Below are 17,751 nucleotides of genomic sequence, written 5' to 3'. Positions count from 1 at the left end.
AATGTACACCATCTAACTTATTAAGAATGTACAGGAATGTAGCTAATATTCAAGAGAAAAAAACTACATTTTCCAGCTTCATTCGCAGCCACTCATGGCCACGTAACATAGTTCAGGCCAATAAGGTATAAGCAAAAGTGTTATGTGAGATTTGGAGATAGGACAAGCCCTTCTTTCCTGTTGTCTAGGGGTTGAGTGGAAAGGCAGGCGCTTCACTGTCAGAGACGAGGAAGTACCCTTGAACATGAGAGTAGAAGCCACACGCTTTGGAACTGGAAGATAAAGGCAGCGTAGGTCTCTAAGAACTTTGTGAGGCGGCCTCTGGAATACCGACCTTCAGACTTTAATCCTTGAGTGTTTAAACCACTTACTGAATCTTTGCTACTGCACAACCAAAAGCAATTCTTAATGGATAAACAATGGAATTGGGATTTACAGATGATAAGATAGATGGATCAATAGATAAAGTCACAGAAAGATATCCATGAGATATTGGCAAGTCCAATAAGTAGGTTAAGAAAAAATACAATAATTACAATCCTACTTTTAATTTAAACTCTTAAAAAGGGTGGGAGTTGCATGTGTATATAGATGAAGATAAAAAAAAAGTCTGGAAAGTTGTACATTGCAGGGCTTTCAGGGGTTATTTCTTCTTTTTTTTTTTAATTAAATTTATTGGGGTGACAATTGTTAGTAAATTTACATAGATTTCAGGTGTACAATTCTGTATTACATCGTCTATAAATCCCATTGTGTGTTCACCACCCAGAGTCAGTTCTCCTTCCATCACCATATATTTGATCCCCTTTACCCTCATCACCCACCCCCCACCCCCTTACCCTCTGGTAACCACTAAATTATTGTCTGTTCAGGGGTTATTTCTAAGCTATGAGATTAGTAACTAGTATCCTTTGTTACTAGTTGGAATTTTTATTTTTAACAGTGAGGAGGTGTATCTCCATAATTAAAATTAAATATGTCTTTTATTTAGTATTCACATATCTAAAGAGACAGTATATTTTTTTAGCTTTATATTAGGATATGGTTAAAAATAGTTAGTTAAAATATTTGTTATAATGACTTGTTTGAAACCAGAGAATTGTGTTTATTTTAGTACAATGGTCTCTAGTATACAAAATATATTTAAGACAGAGGTAAAATCTATTTCTTTGCTATCTAATTATAAAAACAATAGCTTGTTACTGGAATGGGCAACATCTTATTGTAATCAATGATAGTAAATCAAGAATCTCAAAGGTGAACATGAAATAATATTCATAGGAGCTTTGTGTGAGAGTGATAGCAGGAAGAACAGATTTAGACTTATTAATAACTCCACATCCTAAAAATCTACAAAGATTAACATAAAAAAGGGAAATTTCCTCCATCACAATAAAATAAGCTTTTAATAAAAGAATTACCTGGAGTGATTTATGTATTCAGTAATGAAACAATACAGACTAGAATAAGAATTAATGATCTACTGCGTGAAAATAACTATTCACCAACCCACTCAAAAGGATCTAAAAAGCTCATACAGTGAGATATGTTTTCACCTGGATTCACTCTCTGATCCAGTGACTTGGAATCTGGGTTCAGTAACTTCTAGATTATGCTGCCTCTTACCAGATCCCCACCATCAGATCCACCAGGGAAGATGTGTCTCCCTTTTAGATCAGAACGTGCACCTACCTTCCCATTGGCCTGTCAGCACCAAGGTCCTATTAATTACCACATCGATTTCCACAGCTCCGTCTTCCACAGCCAATCTGATCTCTTCTAATCGTGTTTTTAAATGAGTCTGTGCAGCTGGAAAGCCAGTAGCCACTAGTAGAAAGAGAAGGAAAAAGTCAAAGAAGGAATTTCAATTCATCAGTATCTCAACAAAGAATTTCAGACAAAAATATCAGCATTTGGAAACCAAAGTATGTATGACACTTAAGAACTACATGAATATCCTGACAAGTTAAGTGTGAAGAAACAGAATGCTATCTTACATAGTACTGGTGTTAGGACAAATATTAGTATTATATCCTCTAGAAGACCTGAAATTAAATTGCTTCAGAGATCCTCATGAGGGTGCTCTGAGTAAATAGCAATTAAAAAATATGTTATCATCACACTGATGCTCATAAAACAGTAACTATAGATAGTCCTGTCTTAATGGACAGTGATATTTCTTTATCCTACTCTTGATCAGTTGACCATCACTGTGTCCTTGATTTACCATTCACATATTTAGCTATTATAATCAAATTTAGTGTAGGTTCCTCCCACTGCCTTTCTTGAAACAACCTGCCAAGAAGATGGGTACAAAGGGAAAAGAATGCAGGAGGAAAAGCACCTAATTAGTCCACAAAATGGTGGCAGGGGCAGAGCGGGGAAGAGGAAGGCCAGGTATAAACAAAAGGAAAATGAAAACTCAATTACACTTTGGAAAAAGGATTAACATTTTTTTAACATACGCACCATTAATTCCATTCTAGTGTCTAAAGATAACCTTTTGTGTTTCCTCAATGTTATTAAATTCCTTGGGTCTGCTACCTTAGAGAAGAGTATGTTTCCCTGTTGTATAAAGGAAAAGCTTAATTGACTGAAGTTGATGAAAAATTAAGGTCGATAAAGGTGTAGATGCCAAATATGAGTACTTTGGGAATATTCACAAATGGGTTGTATATAAATACTGTACACCATGTTTCTTTTGATGTAGTTCCAATAAAAGAAATTAATGATTTTTATAGACTACTTCTTTAAAGCACCAAGATGTTCCTCCAACACCTTTTAACAGTAGAATCTAATTATATGTCCATCCATCCATCCATCTGGGAAGAGAGAGACACACACACACACACACACACACACATATTTACATAAAAAAGCTTTTAAAGAGACCTTTCTTTCCCTTATGCCAAGTCCTAATGTGTCTATCTTAATAATTGTTGAACATACCCTTTCTTCTTTATCTTCCAAGTTTTGGGATGGCTCTCATCATCTCCTGCACAGACTGCAGTACGTCTCCCAAACTCCACTACCATCCCTTAACTCAGTATGTCATGAAGCCGATGGTGGCCTGCCTCTGCATAAAACTCTTCAGTACCTTCCCCATCACCAGAACACAGCCCAAATGCCACAGCCTGCCTGGCGTGGTCTCCTGATACGATCACCAGCTTCACTTTGTCCCGCCTTAGGATCAAACCATTGCAAACACTTTCAGTTCTCTGAACATGCTTCTGTGCTTTCACACATGCTTGTTCCTCTGTATAAAATGCCATTCCCCACCTTTTCAACACTGTAAACTCCTTACCCTTTAAGAGCCAATGCAGTTATTATCTCCTCTGTGAAGCATTCCCGTACTCCCCAAGTGTCATCAACCACTGCAGAGTAAATCACTCCTTGCTCAGAGTTACAGCTGTATTCTGCATATCTTTATCTTACACACACACACACACACACACATATATATATATATAAAATAATATACTACATCTCCTGCATGGTGATTTCAACTTGACTATTCCTCCTATACTAAGTTTCCTTAAGGACAGGGATACAGTTCTGTGTTCTTGGGAATTAATATACCGTGTTTCCCTGATAATAAGACCTAACCGGAAAATAAGCCCTAGCATGATTTTTCAGGATGACATCCCTTGAACATAAGCCCTAACACATCTTCTGGAGCAAAAATTAATGTAAGACCCGGTCTTATTTTCAGGGAAACACAGTAATGTTTGCTACTCAGAAAGCAATTCATAAATACTCTAAGAATGAATAAATACACCAATTAAATATATTAAACTAATTAAAATAATAGCATAAAACTATATATAACCCTCCAAAGTGTCTTGAGTGGAAGAACTGGAAACATGTTGAGGAACAGCAACAGAAGCCACCCCAACTTGTACCTGATGCCACTGGGATTGTACAGCCTGCAGCCTTTAGTGCTTTCACTGCATCACATACGCGGGCAGGATAGACACAGACGGCAGCGGTAGTGATGTCTGTGAAGAAAGGAATCAGAGCAGCCTTCTGTATGTGAAGTTCAATGTGCGCCATAAGCGTTTAATTATTATTGTGCTCGCTTTGACAATAAATATACAATAACTATTATTTATAGCACATTGGCAGAAATCACAATGAGAGAAAAAAACAATTCTCCTACAACACTGCAACAAATAAAAAGGTTTTTATTTTCCATTCCCTTCTAGTACTTGAAGATATGGATCATTTCCTCATCGTGACAGACCTGGAATAAAACAATTGTGATACATCGTTCTTTGAGGTTAACATCATACCACTTTTGTAAAAATTCCTAAATAGTAAACTTGGTGGGCCTGCTTCAATGAAAATATTTTATTTCATGGAAATAACAAAATCCAGATTTTTACAGCATTTAACCAGACAGTGGATGAAGAAAAAAGTAAGTGAACCTTACAGGGTGGTACAGCAAAATGACATTTAACTAATCCTAGCCCTTCTTTTACAAGAAATAATAAAATGTGAATCTGGAAACCCATTTTCAGGAATAAGGTCTTAAAAATAAAAATTAAAAAATCAAAGAGCAGCTATAAAATAAAAACATAATCGCGTAAGAGTCACACAAAGTTAATTTTTTTAGCCCCTTTCCCCCAACGTTGTTACCTTTAAGTCTATAAATAGGTGGTATTTATATTGTCAACTCAAAAGAAATGTCATAAATATTTCTTTAAATCTGCAGATTTTTTTAGGTCTGTAAGTTATCTACAAATTATTTGGGATGAAATACTTTCATTGGGCCAGTGCAACACCTCCAGCTGCACTCCTTACAGACGGGCACTCACGAATAGGAAGCACGCCTTCATGGAAAGACCTGGCTCCTAAAACCAGCCCAGCAAGTAACAGGGCACATTGTCTTGGAAATACCATTTCACCTTCCAAGTCTCAGTTTCCTCACTTAGAAATGAGGGGATCGACTCTCAACGGTCTCCTCCATTTCTAAAACGTTATGGTTCTAAACTTATGGCAACTTCAGAAAGTCCTTTCTTTCATGTACACTAAGAGAGTGAATATAACTTTTTTCAAAAAATCTAACCTAATATGTAAGCATGCAGTGTTTCCCATCTGCATTTTATTCTCAAAAGTATTTCATTTATTCACAGAAAATACTTTATGTATGAGATACGATTATTAAGTAATAAGACTGGCGTTTTCACATATGGCTGGGGAATCAGAATCAGTATTTTAGAGACACTAGACAGAAAATCTCCAAAACTGAAGAACTGGCAAGAAAAATCAAGAAACTCTCAACCAGCAACTTTAATCCATGATGGAAATAACTGACCTAAAAATGAAACTCAGGTTCTCTCCCTGCTGTTTTTCAATTATTTGTCTATGTACAAAATTCTATCATGGGTTTTATTGCTGCTATCATTTTAGCAGCTGAATATTGCCTTCAGTCCTCTCAGATTTAGTAATGAGTATTGTAAAAAGGTACACACCAGACAAATTATATGCAACATTACCTTTATCATGCATATTTAAAGCTTTTAAGAGATCTTCTCGGATTGGATACTTGGCTTTGTAACAGAGCCTTTGAATATTAGAGGATGTGTCATCTCCTGAAAGTGTAGTAAGATCTATAAAGGTAACAGCTTTCAGGAGCCAAGCAGCCTGGTTTGAAGAAAAGTAAAAACAAGGTTAAAAAAATTAATGTCCAACCCAGTTAGTTAGTAGAGGATCATCAGACAAACATGTGTGTTAAAATCGGACATCTATACTGTTCTAAGGCATTATCATTCTGATATATGACATAAACATTGCTCGAGTGACCAACAAGATGAATATAATATAGAATATAAAAGGGAAGAGAGTAGCCTTAAATTACATTTTTTCTCTCAGAGACATTGCAAATTGAAATTCCTACTAGATCGAGTCTCCCCACATTTGTCTTCTCCATCTTATTCACAAGGAGCCCCTCATAGCCATCCTGGTATGGGAGAACATGGGGTCAAGAGTGTTTCTATCTTACCTTTTACCTCCAGCCCTGGGATCTCAGATGAGACATTACAAAAAGAGTCTCTAACTTTCTGTTTGTTTCAACTTAATCCAATTCTATTTTTTAAACAATATTCATAGTTTACAACTCATTCTGATGAATATCCTTTTCTTTTCAATCAGAATATTTCCAAGGGTGAACAAAATTTGTTCACCTTTTGAGATGTCACCCAAAAGGATTCAATCACAATATTCTGCCTCACTTGTAAAATGAACTCTGAATTCCTTTTAGTCCTGCGATGTATAGCATGTCTTTGGTTGGTAGAATATGGAAGAACATGGTTACCACAAGTACTCTACAAAACATCATTTTCTGAATTTTGAAAAATGATTTATGAAAATTAATACCAAGGGAAACACGATGGTCAAAGGAGGTCAATTATTATACCTAAGGGCTTCAACAGTGGGCACACCAGGTTTAGATGTTATGGCTTGAAAATTAAAATAGAAGACAACCAAAGAAGGTCTGTCTAAGAAACCGAATAAATGTGTTGAGAAAATATGCCATTTAATTCACTCATGAATAAAGATGCCTCAAATTCATTTGCGGCTTTGCCACTCAAGAGTGATAAGGTTTTTAACTTGTTTGGATAAATGTGTTATCTTTCTCCAACCCATCATCATTGTATATGAATTATTAAAATAAGTCATGGACAGCTGCAATCTTTTAAGTTTAGATGCATCTTGAGTGAAATTCAATATTGTGGCCTTGAGGGAAAGAGCCCAGGCATTGTAAACTACAGGAACAGAATGCTCGAGAAGAACCCTTACTTGCCACTCCTTTTTCACGGTTCTGCGCGCCTGGATTTGTTCTGCACGCCTCAGAACTGCCGGCTGATTCACCTGTATTTTGGAGATCCAGCTGAGGTCTAAAGGGGAATGAAGAATACTTTTTAAAACTTACAAGTTTTATTAACTATATTCATGTATTTTTTACACAGTCGTTGACAGGATATATTTATCATTTGGCATCAAAGCTCTTTTAAAACTTATGTTTCTTTTTCGCACGACTACAAATAAATAACCTTGTTGAAGGAGGCCCAGTCATGAAAAGGCCTGCTTCATGTAAAATTAAGTACATTTGGAACCAGAAGAACCTGTACTGATTCATTCCATACATATGTCTAACAATGGGGTGAAATGTTCATGGAGTTTCCAGTGCTACGCGCCTTACTTCTGACAGCAAAGACTTATGTGTGAGTGCCCAGTCCAGGAGAGAAAATGATTAATACATACTTAAGTGAATTAATGTTGGGGCTTAAAGGAATACTTGATCACCACCCCCTTACTGACAAGACTAATATCTACTAGATGCTGATATGATACAGCCCATTCTTTCCTCAAACAAGAATTTTTCAGAATGTATTAGAAATTACAACACTGACATAACAAAGGTTACAAAAAGGAAATTAAAAACAAACTGTTCAAAATTTCAGGGGACATCTCTGTTGCTTCGCTTTTGAAATGTTCTCTCCTATCTCCATCCCATCCTCCACGCGCTTCCAGTTGACTGTGATTTCTACTTTAAGACACAACCTAAATGTTTTCCTTTGTGAAAATACTATACCAGCTCCCCAAATAGAGCCAACATTTAGATATGCCTCTACTACAGAACTTGGATTTAGTTCATCGAGGGATTATGGTAAAATTGTCTCCTGTACTTCCTATATTGAGATATGATCTTACTTATCGTTGAGTATCTAACACCAAACATAGTGTCTGGTGCACATGTATTCCAACTTCATCCCCCGACACTCTATAATACAGGTGACCTCACAGTAAATTGAGCATGTACCCATTTACCTTCCATAACTTCATTTCTATAACCTTCTGGCAATCTCACGTTCTTGAAGAATCTTCTTAGAAGAGCTACTGTGGAAGACTTAAAAGACTACTGTGGAAAAGGTTATGAATTAGGAAATATGTCACAATTCCACAATTCTTTATAATGTGATGGGGAAAACTGCTGATTGCATACTGTACTATGTAACAACACAAATAATAATAAAGTACTTACATCCATTACAAAGATAAAACCACCACAAAAAACACTTTCTACAAAAGACATTATAATTTTCTCTCTCTCTCTCTCTCTCTCTCTCTCTCTCTCTCTCTCTCTCTCTCTCTCTAATTTCTATTTGATTCTTATCAAGTTTAATGGTGTAGAAATCCCAAGTTAGAGTTTGAGGGATTAATAATGATATTCTTATTTAAATATCACTGAATAAGGAACAGAGTTTGGGTACTCTTTTTTTCCTAATTAAATTTTTTTGTTAGCTGAAACCACTTAACAAAACAGATTTTTAACATTTCAATCCATCTGCTCCTCAAAGACACTGCATGTTTTCCTGCTTATTTGCTGAGCCAACTTCACAGAGAACTGGGAATCTAAGGTCAGGCAAATGAAATCTGCCCTCTTCCCCACCCAGAGACTGATTTTGTTCTTAGTAGAGCCCATCGGAATAATACCAGATAGACACATCAGATTCATCCCACTTTATTTGAGACCTGTAAGAACCTCTCTCTAACCAGAAGTAGGGGTGGCTCTTTTTCTTTTTTTTTTAATTACTAATAATGGTGATCAGGTTCAAGATAAAGACTGTTTCAGGCAGATAGTAAAAATGCGTGAAGCAAGGAGTCGGATGAAATACAATGCTTACCACCAGGCAGCAGTTGATAGTGGTCACAAGAGGGAAGCTTGTGACAGTGGGGCAAGACTTCGCGGGGCTGTCCTTTATTTTATATAACACTTCCTGGAAGCTCCTCCCCAGCTTTTCTCTACTCCCCACCTTCTACCTCCACCATTGGAAGCACTGATCGCAAACACAGGTCTCAGGCAATGCCAGTCTTCATGATCTGGCTTCCACCTCCTGCGCATGCCCCATCTTCTCCCTTTCTGCCAATTTAACCCCGTAGCACAGCCTTTCCAAAGTACTGGGAGTTCAATGACACATTACGTCATGTTCTGTGGCTGGCTTTGCATGCTGCTTATTCCTTCTGCTCAGAATGCCCTTCCTTATCTTGCCTGTATAGTGAACTGTTACTCAAACTGACTCAGTTCAAGAATCTGAATAGACATTTTTCCAAAGAACATATATAGATGGCCAACAGGTATAGGAAAAGGTGCTCAGCATCACTCATCTTCAGGGATATGCAAATCAAAACCACAAAGAGGTATCACATCATACCTGTCAGAATGGCGAGTATCAAAAAGATGAGAAATAAGTGTTGGCAAGGATGTGAAAAGAGAACCCTGTGGACTGTTGCTGGGAATATAAATTGGTGCAGCTACTATGGAAAACAGTATGGAGGTTACTCAAAAAGTAAAAAAAACAGAACTACCCAATGGTCCAACAATTCCACTTCTGGATATTTATCCGAAGGAAACAAAATCACTATCTCAAAAAGATATTTGGGGGAATCAGCGCGCGGTGAGGGCAGTGAAGTGCACGCTGGGATCGGTGCTCTTCTCAATCCCGTGGCGCGTGGGCCGCACACAGTGCTGCTTGTAGCCCTACGTTCTATTTTTCCGGATGCCCTGCGTGTTTCTTCATCTCCGGAGGCTGCCTCAAGAAAGCCTGCGACTGTATCTCGGTGGTTATCCGCCCCCCACCCTGACTGAAAAGAGCCGAAAGGGGAAGGCGAAGAACCCGGCATGGCTCACGCTTGTAGGGACCGGTTTAATCCTCCCCACCCCCGCCCTGCGTACGCCCTGACGCCGGCCCAGGAGCCCCCGGAAACCTGGGCCCCGGACGCTAAGCGACTTCTCAGTGCCTGCAAGGAAAGCATGAAGTGCCGGGGTTCTCGGGGCCTGTGACCCGCACAACGCAAGAGGTTTCAGCCTGTCCCGGAGATGTAACCTGAATCCTAGAGGAAAGCTGTCAAGAAGGCCTCCTCCACGCTCTCCTCCGCCCTCTACAAAGAAGAGGCAGTCTGCATGATAACCCGTGCTCCCCACTGAAAGATGTCCTGGTCTAAAACTAAGTTCTTTCGTTAACACCACCCTTCTAGCTGCTAGATGGGATTCGGCCCAGTGAGTTGCTTGATGAAATCAGTTAGATCATCAGATTGACTGTGTTGACTTGTCTAACAAGCTGACCCACGGTGCTCCCCAACACACCTTAGGATGTAAGTTCCGTGAAGGCAGAGACCATATCTTGTTTATCCTTGCATCTCCAGCTCCTAGCACAAGGTCAATGTTTAATAAGTATTTGTAAACAGGAAATAAAGCCAACAATAGTCAAAAAAAAAAAAAAAAAAAAGATATTTGGGGGCATCCAGTTGGCTCAGTGATTAGAGCGCAGTGCTCATAGCACCAAGGTCGCCAGTTCGATTCCCACATGGGCCAGTGAGCTGCGCCCCCCCACCCACCAAAAAAAACAACACACTAGACTGAAAACAATGACTTGACATGGAGCTATGGGTCCTGGAAAAACACACTGTTCCCCAATATTCCCCAACAACAACAAAAAGCTACCTGCACCCTCATGATCACTGCAGCATTATTTACAGATGCCAAGATATAAAAACAACTTACTTGTCCACTGACAAATCAACGGATAAAGAAAATGTGCTATATTTATGAACTGGAATATTATTCAGCCATGAAAAAAGAAAAATCTTGCCATTTGTAACAATATGGATGGACTTTGAGGGCATTATGCTAAGTGAAATGATTCAGATAAAGAAAAAAATATTGAATGATCACACTTATATGTAGGAGCTAAAACAAAACAAAACAAAACAAAAAAATTGAACTTGTAGGTACAGAAAACGGATTAGTAGTTGCCAGAGGCAGGAGGTTCGGGGGAGGGGAAATGGGTGAAGGGGGTCAAAATGTACAAACTTACAGTTATAAAATAAATTAGTCATGGGGATGTCATGTACAGCATGGTGACTACAGTTAACAATACTGTGCTGTATATTTATAAGTTGCTAAGAGAACAGAGCTTCAAAGATCTCAGCACAAGAAAAAAATTACAACTGTGTGATAAGGATGCTAACTAGACTTATTGTGGTAATTATTATACAATGAAACATCAGATCATTATCTTGTACACAGAAAATTAATACAATGTGATGTGTCAATTATATCTCAATTTTAAAAAGACTCAGTTCAAATGTCACCTTTTCTATGAACTTCTCTTAACCACAGAGGCTAAGCTACTCCTTTACGTCTCTGTGCTTCCGTGCCACTTTACAGGCTAGCTTTAGTACAATTTCCTCCATTCTGAAGGATACTGATTTGTCTGTTTATTTTCCCAACAGATTTTTAAAATCTCCAAGCACTGTGCTCATGAATACATTGGGTGGCATTCAATAAATGAGCTGAATAGTTCCAAGTCCAGAAATGATCTCATTCTGGACATCTTTCCCAGGTGCTTCTTTTAAAAAAAAATAGTGTTTACTCTTTTTCCCCCACAGCTTTATTGAGGTATAATTGACAAATAAAAATTATATATACTTACGGTGGACAACTTGATGGTTTGATATACATTATAAATTAATCACCACAATCAAGCTAATTAACATGTCCATCACCTCACACATTTACCATTTTTTTGCATGCTCAAAGCACGTAAGATCGACCTTCGTGGCATATGTCAAGTACCAATACAGTCTTGTTAACTATAGTCTCATGGCTGCACAATGGAACTCCAGAATTTATTCATCTTGCGTAATCAAACTCTGTACCCCAATTGCTTCCGATCAGAATGGAGTTTTGGATCTCCACAAGACAAGCTGGGACTAAAGCATGAGTGGGATACCTGAAGACATTTACCTTAAAAGAATTCTTAGTACAGTCCCCCACCGAAGATTAGAACCGGCGAGGCCTGCTCTCACACTTCTCAGACACCACTTGCCATAAGTCCCTGAAAACCATCTTTAGGAGAATATAATAAGATCACTTCTCTCACAATATCACCCTCCACTGCTAAAAATATCATTAGTGGTCGTAAAATTATCTAGCCCCATATTTAATCTAGCCACAAAATTTGCCTCTGTGACCTCCCATGGTAATGAATTATAAGTGACTATCACATTTTATTAGCACTTAATTTGCTACTCTTTAATTTCATCAAATAACCCTTGTTCTCATATTATGGGGTCTGGGGAAAGGAAAGGACTGATTGGCCTTTGTTATGCCCTTCATAATTTTTAATATTTTATTCGAGTACCCTTTAGCGTCTCCTTTCCAGGAGAAGTGATTCTAATGCACACAATCTCATCAGGACCATACAATCTTCTCTTATGGGTCCAGGAGGGATTTCAAGTACATGTGCCTCTGGGGAGAACAGACATGAAACCATAATTGGAAGGCAATAATACTCTTTTCTTAAAAATCTCCAGTGAAGAAAATTCCACTGTTTCTCTGAGTATGTCATTTTGGTGGCTTTCAGGCCCTTCTGTCAGTTATAAATTTGTTCTCAAATACTCTTCTCACAAATTTTTGTTATTATTATTTTTCCTGTTTGAGTCTCAGTGGAGACAGAGATCATTCTCCCCACAAATCTACTTTGTAGCCTTTCTCCATCACTACCATTTGTGTTTCTATGACTATTCTTGTACTTCTTCACAATATTCCTAAAACATGTAACATCAAATAACTCCAGGAAAGGAGGTTGATTTTGTATTTTGATTTTGCCCTTGTTCCTAGTGGAGAAAAAAAATTGTGATAACTTTATCAGAGATTTTTTTCCCCCCAAAACCTGGGAAAAGTAAGAATGACTGAATTACCCATGTTTTCTCTTTTCATTCTTTCTGGCTTTTTATATGTAATTGTACCACACAAATCTGTCTACAATCAATTCCTGATATGTACTTGTACAGTTCTAAGCCCAGAGTCTACTACTGAGTCTCTTCCTATTATGGTGATCTAATTGTCTATTATTTCTATGTTGTTTATTTTCAATTCTAATTTGCAACTTCCCAGGAATCAGCCACATCCTCCCATGTGCATGAGCGCCTAGCATAGAAATAGTGGCTCAATAAGCCCGTTGTATCACAGTTAGTTTATTTTTTACTTCAGACACTGAAACTAGTGAAATATCAATTTCATTATGTCTAGTCTTTCAACCTTAGCCCCGGAAAAGGTTAGCTTGGCTAGAGAAAAAGAGCCCTTGATGTCAGCACATGTCTGATCCAGCCAGACTCAGAAGATATTTGATTGATATAAATGACAGACTCAGCCTCGCCCAGTTCCTAAGCCAAAATGACTGTGCTGGGAGCCTCATCCTTACCAGCAGGTGGGGTCTAGAACTAGTCTTCTTCCCAAAGCCTAGTATCCAGTAAACCCTGGGTGAGGCCACAAAGGCATCCAGGCCCCCACCGGACATTAGCGAATTCCTCTAACATTCTGCTATGTAAGCCCCGTCCTTAGAACCCACACAGATGCTCTAGAAATCAAGACACCAGCAACGTGACAACATACAAAGTGTGACAATTAAGTTCTCAAACTCATCCTAGAGAAAGTGCTACATACCTCATTGCTGAATATCACTATGGTCACCTTCAAAGTCCTCCCCAGAGGAGGCTATGCACTGATGCCAGCACTTAGTCCACCCTTCAGAGAAATTTTGGAACTCCTTTTCTGGAATAGCCATCAGAGCTGTCGTGGTATTACCTTTGAAGTGTCTTCCTTTCAGTATTTCCTTTATCTTCGGGTAAAGAAAGAAGTCACTGGGGGCCAGAGCAGGTGAGTAGGGAGGATGTTCCAATACAGTTATTTGTTTACTGGCTAAAAACTCCCTCACAGACAGTGCCGTGTGAGCTGGTGACTCAGTCGTGATGCAAGAGCCGTGAATTGTGGGCGAAAAGTTCAGGTCATTTTAGTCTAACTTATTCACGCAGCCTTTTCAGCACTTCCAAATAGTAAACTGGGTTAATTGTTTGTTCAGTTGGTACAAATTCATGAATAATCCCTGTGATATCAAAAAAGGTTAGCAACATTGTTGCAACAAGTTCGCGCACTTAATTGTCACACCTCCTATATTGATTGACACAGCCCACAGAGCCTTGCTACTGTGACATCTCCCCACAGCCACTCTGCCCCTAATCTCTCATTCCACATACATTCTCCATCCAGATCATTCTTTATTTTATAGATGGTTTGTTCAAGTCAGGACCCAAATAAGGACCATACATTATATCCATTTGCATTTGTCTCCCTTAATCTGAAAAGCACCCCCCTTTTCTTTTCTGTCTTGAGTTTGATGATATTGGGTTACCTGACCTGTACATTGCCCCAACTTCTGGATTTATTTGATTATTTCCTCATGATGTCAATTAACTTATTTCTCTATCTTCTGTAGTTCCTTTAATTTGGAAGTTATATCTCGTATTAGTCTGGGTTCTCTAGAGAAACAGCATCAGTAGTAGATAGATATCGATACAGAAATTTCATGTAAGGAATTGGCTCATGTGATTATGGAGGCTGAGACGTCTAAGACCTGCAGTTGGCACGCTGGAGACCCAGGAGGGCCAATGGTATAGTCCAAGTATGAAGGCCTGAGAACCCGGAGAACCAAGGGTGTAAATTCTAGTCCAAGTCCAAAGGTGTGAGAAACAGGAGAGCTGATGGTGTGAGTTCCAGTCTTCTTGGAGTCAGTGATATCTCTACAGACATAAGTCCAGGTGAGCAATGAGTTCACTACACCCTCTGAAATACTTCTACTTAAATCGCTGGCACCAAGTTGAATACCAGCTTGATCTGCCCATGTGATCCCTCTGCACCAATCTTTTTTATTCTCTGCTTACACTCCTTTTCCATCTGCCTATCATTTCTAGTATGTCTTGCTTCTACAGCTACATGGATTATAACATCCTTTCAGAATGTTAGAGGACTTGGCTAATGTCCAGCGGGGGCATAGATGTCCTAGAGGAGTCACCCAGGTCTGACTATGACTTAAATTTATTCATTCCTTAAACTAATACAAAAGGGGTCCCCATGAGGGTGCCAGGCACTGCTACAGGCTCTGCGGATTCAGCAGTGAATGAAAAGACAAAATCCTAGTAAGCAAGGAGGCAGGAAGTCGTAGAGAAAAAGTCAGAGAGGAAGGCAAGGGCTTTATCATAGTGTAATAAGTTTTCCCAACTAAGGGTCATGACTCACGGCTATGTCATGAAATAAACTTTGTCAGCTGCAGCCAGCATTTTAAAAACAAGAAGAAAGAGAATAGAAAATATCAGGGTACACTTATGTAATACAGGGAGGGGTTATTTATGGAAGTTCTGTTTTAATTACACATCTATAGGCATGTACTGGGCAGCAATATAAAAATACACTGCCTATTGTGAGGCATGGCCAATAAGGTTAGAAAGTCCCTTAAGTTGGACTTTTCCAGCATGGAAAGGTGTGACATGGGAAGTAGTTAAAAAAATTCTGAGCAGAGGGCTGAAAGGATCTGACATACATTTTGAAAGAATGCCTCTGGCTGTGGTGGGGAAGCCAATTAGGAGGCTCACACAAGAGCAGGTGGGAGCTTGAACCAGAACACTAGCAGCGGCATGGAGACAGTGGTCAACATCTCTCTGTCCACACCGACTACAGCATTTCTATTCTGCCTGTAAAATCTGCCTTCAAATAAATAAGAGCTACTCATTCTCTGGTGCTATTATTTGCATCTGGAGAGTGAACAGTCCCCAAAAAGTTTATTAACTTTTTAAAAGTATTTTAACTTTTTCAGAAGCAGTTCCAAGGTTCACACAGCATAAAATTCAAGGGAATTCCCTCTGTTCTCTACTCATAACTGCCCTCAGATAAGTGGAAGCGGTCACAGATCAGAACCAACTGTCAAGCTGCTCTCTCTGCCACCTCTCCCAACTACTCCACACTCTTTAAGTGACTACTGGAGTGAAATCCAACAACTCTTCCCAATACACTCCATCTGCTGAGCTTTCAGTCCTCACTAGGGGACCACATCATCCTGGTTTGCCCAGGACATGCCCAGTGGACACCCCGTCCCATCTGGTTTGGTATTTGCCTTGTATTTTTCATTGGAAACAACTTAAACCACTTTGGGTTTGGCAAACTGCAGCCTCTACCACGGTCTCCAGTAATAGCGTGTGGAAAACAAGTGCAGTGAAAAGAGGTCTCACCTGAACAGGTAGCTCACTCTGCAAGAAAACCAAAACTCGACTTGACCCATCTTCCCAAATATAACAGAACTAACACTACCAGTAGGCAGAGCATTCACTGATAACTGAGGGCATTCGGGAGATTTGTGGCTAGCAACAGACAAGTCCCTCCAGCCCTGGGTGGTGGTGGGAGAAATACGCAACGCTGCTGATTCTCAGCAGCCACTTGATACAGCAGCCAGCTGGGCCCTGGCCTGAGCCCAATCCTGCAAGAGATACAAACACACCACGCCACCAGTCAGGAGGCTCATGAGAAGTATTAGAAACTATAGGTTAGGTGAACAGGGACTATGTATGGGGAATCTCACGATTCCTTGAGGAGAACAGACTGAAAGTAATGTTTTCGTCATTTTTATATTCTATAAATATAAAACTATTTATTTGGGGTGAGGCTTTTTTTATTTTGCAACAACAACAACAACAACAAAAACCTATCAGCAGCAGTGAACTCAAAAAAAAGCATGTTTAATGAAAAATTAAATTCTGAATTTCCATGTCTCAGGACAGTCGATTCGCAATTTGCACAAATTGCTTTTCAATGTTAATCACATGCCAACACGTCCCTATAGAGATATCATTGACTCCAAGAAGACTGGAACTCACACCATCAGCTCTCCTGTTTCTCACACCTTTGGACTTGGACTAGAATTTACACCCTTGGTTCTCCGGGTTCTCAGGCCTTCATACTTGGACTGGAACAATACCATTGGCCCTCCTGGGTCTCCAGCGTGCCAACTGCAGGTCTTAGATGTCTCAGCCTCCATAATTACATGAGCCAATTCCTTACATGAAATTTCTGTATCGATATCTATCTACTACTGATGCTGTTTCTCTAGAGAACCCAGACTAATACGAGATATAACTTCCAAATTAAAGGAACTACAGAAGATAGAGAAATAAGTTAATTGACATCATGAGGAAGTAATCAGATACATTCAGAAACTGGGACAATCCACAGGTCAGGTAACCCAACAGCATCAACTCATGCCAGAAAAAAAGGGGGCAGGGAGTGCTGTTCAGATTAAGGGAGACCAATTCAAGTGGATATATTGCATGGTCCTTATTTGGGTCCTGACTTGAACAAATCAACTATAAAATACATTTTGGGGAGAACTGGGGAAATTTAAATATGGACTTGGTATTAGATGATATCAAGGAATTATTTCAAATGTGGTTAATGTGACAAGGGTATTATGGTATTGTAAGAAAATATTTTTATTTCTTAAAGATGCAAAGAAGTATTTAAGAGTGAAATGGCATGATGGATATCATTTTAATTTAAAACATTTCAGAATAATATAGCCAAAGCAAACAGTAAATTATTAACAACTATTCAGCCTAAGTGATTGGTATATATGGGTGATCTTCATATTAGTCCTTCTACTTTCCTGAATGTTTACAATCTTTGTAACAAAAAGAAAACTATAGACAAAGGCAAGCTGAAATAAATAACATAATGAATAAGAGAAACTATAGTATTCAGCCTCCACAATAGGCCACAGTGATTCCTGTCTTCTGGGTTTCATGCTCCTTCCACAATGAATAGTACTGACCTATGTGACCAATAAGAAATTGTGAAAATAT

The 17,751-nt window shown here is 39.0% G+C and overlaps 1 protein-coding gene across 3 annotated transcripts in view; it reads right to left on the bottom strand.

Annotated features, from left to right (window-relative positions):
* The window catches only part of DERA (deoxyribose-phosphate aldolase), an 86,089-nt gene that overhangs the window by 49,214 nt on the left and 19,124 nt on the right, over positions 1 to 17,751 (bottom strand). For 2 of the 3 annotated variants that reach the window (XM_081058784.1, XM_081058783.1), the window contains exons 2-5: positions 6,802 to 6,899; positions 5,499 to 5,646; positions 3,903 to 3,998; positions 1,693 to 1,827 (exon numbers count right to left, since the gene is read on the bottom strand). In XM_081058784.1, coding sequence (XP_080914910.1) covers positions 1,693 to 1,827; positions 3,903 to 3,998; positions 5,499 to 5,646; positions 6,802 to 6,899 — 477 coding nt within the window. Of the gene's footprint in view, positions 1 to 1,692; positions 1,828 to 3,902; positions 3,999 to 5,498; positions 5,647 to 6,801; positions 6,900 to 7,833; positions 7,925 to 17,751 lie in introns of all 3 variants that reach the window. The other variant, XM_081058785.1, reaches the window with a different exon arrangement.

This window comes from Rhinolophus hipposideros, assembly GCF_964194185.1.
Source record: "Rhinolophus hipposideros genome assembly, chromosome: 9".
NCBI lineage: Eukaryota > Metazoa > Chordata > Mammalia > Chiroptera > Rhinolophidae > Rhinolophus > Rhinolophus hipposideros.
Note: the sequence above shows the minus strand (reverse complement) of the source record. Positions and strands in the feature narration are given on the sequence as shown.